At 34.8% G+C, this 6000-nt stretch overlaps 1 protein-coding gene across 8 annotated transcripts in view; it reads right to left on the bottom strand.

The window, feature by feature from the left end:
• Window positions 1–2862: 2862 nt before the first annotated feature.
• LOC117404047 (electrogenic sodium bicarbonate cotransporter 1-like) overlaps window positions 2863–6000 on the bottom strand; it is a 97639-nt gene continuing 94501 nt past the window's right edge. For all 8 annotated transcript variants that reach the window (XM_059005219.1, XM_059005290.1, XM_059005418.1 and 5 more), the window contains one exon: window positions 2863–4734. In XM_059005219.1, coding sequence (XP_058861202.1) covers window positions 4641–4734 — 94 coding nt within the window. In that variant the 3' untranslated portion in view covers window positions 2863–4640. The remainder of the gene's footprint in view (window positions 4735–6000) is intronic.

Below are 6000 nucleotides of genomic sequence, written 5' to 3'. Positions count from 1 at the left end.
TATTTCAATTATTAACCACAATTAGTTGTAAAATTCTTAAAATAGCATTAGTATGTTATGGGGCATTGTATTGAACTTAAGTCTAGAATAGTGGTTGTAAAAAAACATTACAATCAATATATATATATATATATATATATATATATATAACTGATAATAAACTCAGTCTTTTTTCTTCCTGTGGAAAGTTACCATAAAATAATACAAGGTATGCAGAAGATATACTGTATTTATCTAAGAATTTATTCAAATCAGTCACCATAGAAATTCACTACAGTATGTAAGCAAAGCCTTGGCTTAAATGTTTGTCATTAGAAAAGTATTTTAAACATACTGTTACAGTATATTGTGCTAACATTTTTATGTTGCTTAACTATATTGAAGACATTCCCACTGTTGCACTGAATAATACGGGGATCTGTACAGTATTTCTAATCACACAAAGGTACTTAAATGCAGTTCCCATACCCCAAATATACTTCTTTTGAGTTGTGGTGGGGGCATACTCAAAACAATGTGTTTTTAGCACTGTTGAGTAGTGGTTAGGGCTCTGGACTCTTGACCGCAGGGTCATGGGTTCAATCCCAGGTGGGGGACATTGCTGCTGTACCCTTGAGCAAGGTACTTAACCTAGATTGTTGCAGTAAAAACCCAACTGTATAAATGGGTAATTGTATGTAAAAATAATGTGATATCTTGTAACAATTGTAAGTCGCCCTGGCTAAGGGCATCTGCTAAGAAATAAAAAATAAAATCGAGAGCTGCATGTCTGTCCTTCGACAGAAATAATGTGTGCAGAATGCAAGGCCCTTCAAGTACGGAGAGATTCATCGTCTCATGCAGGGTGTTTCTTCCATGAGATGTGAGCTCTCCAGTACTGCTCTACCCATGCAGTCCCACACGCCCCGACCTCTGTGAAGTCTGTGAGCAAGGGAAAAGATCGCTCATCGAAGTAGTGCATTTGAAAGCAAATTAACAGTAAATGTACTAAAAGGCAAACCATTTGCATTGTTGTTTTATATTTCTTATTTACTTAAACACCAGTTACTGTATACACTCACTGTGCAAAAGTCTAATACTGATGAATACAAATAATATAACATGGGTAAACTGTTATATTTCTGTAGTGCTCCAACACCTGTATATTAAAAGAGCAACGTTTATATGTAGTACACTATGTAAAAGAAACTCACCCACTCGCGTTCGTGCTCCTGTAAAATTACAACCCAGGACAAGAGAAATTGATTTTTACAGCGCGGTTGCGCTATTTTTAATAAACACAAAATCAAACAAAACAAATCAAACACAAAATAAACACTTAACTCCCCTTGGAGCTCTAACTCAACTTTCAGGAACACCCTGTCTAACATGGGACAGCTAAGCTGTTTCCCCGTACTTACACAAAACACAAGTTTAACACCACACTTACTTTTTTTTTTTTTTTTAACTCTGGCTACTCGGAAACAGAGCACCTCTTCTGCCTCCTTCTACTCAACAGCCTTGAGCAGACTTACTGTTCCTCTTAAATACCCTGCACCTGGTCCCAATTTAGCAATAGCTACCAGGTGCAGGGGATAATTAATAAAAACAATTAACAAATTAAATGAAACAATAAAGCAGTACAAACAATAAAACAATTAAATAATAACCCAACGTGCATTTTCACATGTTTTTTTTTTCTTCTTCAGGAAGGCTTTAACCCCCTCCCTGCTATCTCACAACTATTATTATTATTTGTTTATTTGACAGACGCCTTTATCCAAGGCGACAGGAAGAGCTATTAAATCATAGAAACCCACAGTTCTTTTAGCCTGTAGCCAAGAGCGGATCTATTCTCTTTGTTGAATCCAAACTAAATCAATTGATTCTGCTCCAATTAATACTTCAAGGGAAATGTTACCTTTTCAAACTATTATCCAATCTATTCACTCTACTGCAGCCTCCTCTATTTCTCTCTGAAAAAACCCTTCATGGTAATCTTAATAACTTGAACTTGATGAACAAGATGTGACAATGCTAGACGGACAGAACTGTGTAAAAATCTGGTAATGTTAACTGTACATCAAGTTAGAACCCTGTAATCCCATACTCAGAGTAAAGTAACTAAATGGGTCTATTGTTGCCGATTTCCATGCTATTTTGCTGTCTGTTTTAAGTAGTGTCTGACCTTGGCATTTTGAAATATGATACTTTACCTTGTGTCAAGTCATGCATGAGGAATGCAGTGTAATTTGGAAAAGTGTGAACTGGCATTTTCCCCCCCAGATATAATGATAACATTCGTATGACATTAGACGTGCAGGCTCCTAACTATTTATAGTCTCACTTCCTATTACTATTAATGCTCGGTTAAACAGACCATTTTCTGAGCTGAATGTCTATTGCGATTTTTTTTGGCAGACGAGAGCAACATTTAACTTTAGAATTGAATCTGTTTATGGTTTTGAATATATTGAACCAATGCTCCTGAGGAACAGGGTATCATCCCAATTATACCCTCACCACTTTTACAGTGTTGTGATTTTCCGTTTTGTTTCAGGTGTACAAGTAGACAGCCATGGCAGACAGGAACACATTACAGTGTTTATGAGCGTTGCACTAGCCAATGGGCTAGTGCAACAGTGGGCTTCTATGATATACAGCCAAGCTAAAGCCAAGTCAAGTCAAAGGCTTGAGCAAGGCCAATGGCAGTTCAGTTTTGTGTATATGGTTTGCATTAACCCAGGGTACGATTACAGGGCAGGTTTATAAAACATGGGGGGCAGGGGTATGGTTGAGCCATCTAAACAAAGAAACTGACGAATACAACATCCAAATACCTTTTCCATGGAAAGTTTAGACAAAAGAATAACAGGAACACAATTAAGTGCATAAAGTCAGTTTATTTTCAATATTCATTTCATTTGAAAAATATAAATGCTAAAATAATTAATTTCACTTGTGTTATTTTTTTTATTCTAAAATGTCACAATAAAAAGCAATGAGAACATGGTCAGTTATTAATATTCTAGTACTACGTTTATGCTTCATATTGCAGTCATTTTAGAATAAGTCATTTGATCTTTTCATTTGTCAAACATGCTCATACATTTAATTCTCATTTTTAAGATAAACTACCCCCTCCTCCATAAATTAAGTGTCATCCATATGGTTAATATGTGTATCAAAGTGCACTCTATAGTACAGAACTAACAAGGTGCAAAAAAAAAACAAAAAAAACATGGAATCAGGTTTATGTAAAACACATAAAGTAAGGATACAAAAAGCATGATGCCTGAAACACAGAGTTACAGTGTGTTTACAGGATACAGTAGTAGACAGACAGCATTCCTTATTCAGTTAAAATCAGGATGATGTCACCATTTGTGGTAAGATTAACACATAATAATCAAATATGAAATAAAGGGAAAATCACTTCTGTTATTTAACAAAACTTAAATACATTTCTGGATCGTCCTTTTACGTCTTTTAAGCCACTTAGGTACACTCTTTCTATATTTGTACAAATCAAGTATTAATTATGAGAAACGTCCAAAAATAGACTACAAATATAATTATTATTGCAATACCGCAAAACACTTTGAAAAGGTTTTTTTACCAAAAAGTGGCACTCGCTAAAGCAGTGTGTGAAGAGAAATTCAATCCCATAATTCAGGTGCTTCTCAGCACTGATGCATTGCTTTTGGTTCACCAATAATCTAACAATACTGTATTGAATTGATCTATGTGATTAAAAAACAACAATAAAATACAATCAGCATCAATCTCTTCATGCTGGCACAGACCAGAGAAATCATTATTTTACAATTAAAACTTATTTTAATACACTTAATCTTAACAATTATATTATTTCTATATCACAAATATTGTTTTTCATATAATACATTTAATCTCTCTGAATATTGTGTTCCAAAATCATTTTAAAAAGACAGAAAACGAATGTTAATACTCCTATGTCCTATGCAGTGCCCTTAAAACAATAATAATAAAAAGAATAAAACAAAATAAAAGTGTTCACTATGTTTGTTTTTTGGTTTGTTCCCCCCCCCCTCCACATACCTGGCATCTAAAAACAGAGGTAGAACTAAGAAACAGGTCAGATTATTTTTTTCCTGCTACAGGAAAATGTAAGTATTAAAAATAAGTAAAACTGCAGGTTAGGCCTCAAAGTCCATTGCCATGCATGTTGAGAAACGACTACCTGAAATGTAAATACAAGCTACGGCATCACATACAAATGACATTTTGCATAGTAAGGGATATTCAAAAGCTGACTGGAAGAGGCAGTGCTTCACATGAGCAAGGGGTGAAAAACAAACACAACAGTTTCTCACATTTTAAAAAAATTGTCTAGGTATAACAGTAGCATGGCACCCACAGTGCAAAAAGAGTTAAAACACATTGTCTTTCCTGGTTAATTGCTGTCCAGCAGGTGGTCAGTTTATTCTATTAGCAGAAAACAGCACTGAGGGGGGAAAAATAAATAAATAAAAAGTGTCTTGATCCTTCCAAGCATCTCACCTTTGGGAAAGTGTGATATAGCGTGCGTTTTGATTGTATTGGAAAACATATTGTGGAAAGGTTTTTTGTTTTTGTGTGAGAGCTGGCTGGTAAAGGTCAGCATGTACAAAGTGTGTAGATTACAGAGATGTCTCGGATCCCCGGCTCCCCCAGAAGAAACCATTGTCTTCAGGCTCCAGCTCTATTCTAATCTGAGGCACAGTTCTCGGAGGGCTGAAAATAAAAGAAGAATATATATTATTATTTTTTTTTTCTTAGCAGTCACCCTTATCCAGGGCGACTTACAATTGTTACAAGATATCACATTATTTTTTTTACATACAATTACCCATTTATACAGTTGGGTTTTTACTGGAGCAATCTAGGTAGACTACCTACAGCAGCAATGTCCCCCACCTGGGATTGAACCCACAACCCTCTGGTCAAGAGTCCAGAGCCCTAACCATTACTCCACACTGCTTCCCTATTATATATAAATGAATACGTATCTCTGTGAAGGCAAAGGGTTGAATATTTATTAAATCAAGTAATGAGTATAAGTAAATAAAAAATGTAAACACATAATGGGCCATATTCTCAGAGAGAATTCTTTAATTATCTCCAGTTTTTTTAAGAGGTGCACACCTGTTCATTTTACAAAACTACAACCAAACTATGAAGTTACAGACTTCAAGTCCTCTTAAGAACCGTTCTGTTTTTCACTTTGTAATGTGAACATTATTATTTTTTTCCTTTCAGAAACAGTTAATTTAAGAATGGAGGAAACACTTTGAAAATATCTTCCATTGGATGGTGATAACATCAACTGTTTATATATCGACAGAAACATTGAAACAGTGGCCCTTATTTATACAAGTCAGGGAGCATTTAAAGACTATGTCTAACTAAGCTGTTCCCTAGTAGTTTTGTAACAATCACTTTACAATCACAAAATTATTTTGACGTAATCCCAGTTTCATTCTCTCAAGAACTAGCTGCAGAATAGGAGAAGAACTGATTTCCCCAAACGCGTACAAAGTCTTAATCTTGTGCTACCATTGCTGCCCCAAGCTCACTGGTAAAGCTTGTAATTGGCTGCACTTATATAAGCCAGTCTGCCCTTGGCTATATCTGTCTTGAGGATTAGTTGCAACCACAAGTAGTTTAAACAAAGAGGATATTAAAACGTACTTAAATATTTAGGTGTGTCTGTTGGTATCAGAACGTTTCTTTATTTATTTTCTCATTACAGTAATGTTTTATTTTCTTATTGATACAGGTTTTTTTTTGTTGCTTTTTTTGCAAATGTGATTTTATGAATTGCCAACAAGCTAAATGGGCAAATCTGTCATCTTCAACTAGAGCTTTTTAAATGCTAGCAATTCAAGGAACCTGGACTATCTCTATAATATATTACATTCAAAATAATTTGAGTTTACAAATTGCAAACCTAATTTATGTAACTATTTTGCCTATTCAGCTGTCTTTGTATTAGTATAA

The sequence above is a fragment of the Acipenser ruthenus genome, chromosome 1 (genome assembly GCF_902713425.1).
Source record: "Acipenser ruthenus chromosome 1, fAciRut3.2 maternal haplotype, whole genome shotgun sequence".
Classification (NCBI taxonomy): Eukaryota; Metazoa; Chordata; class Actinopteri; order Acipenseriformes; family Acipenseridae; genus Acipenser; species Acipenser ruthenus.
The sequence above is the reverse complement of the archived record's forward strand: the minus strand, read 5'-3'. Positions and strand labels throughout refer to the sequence as shown.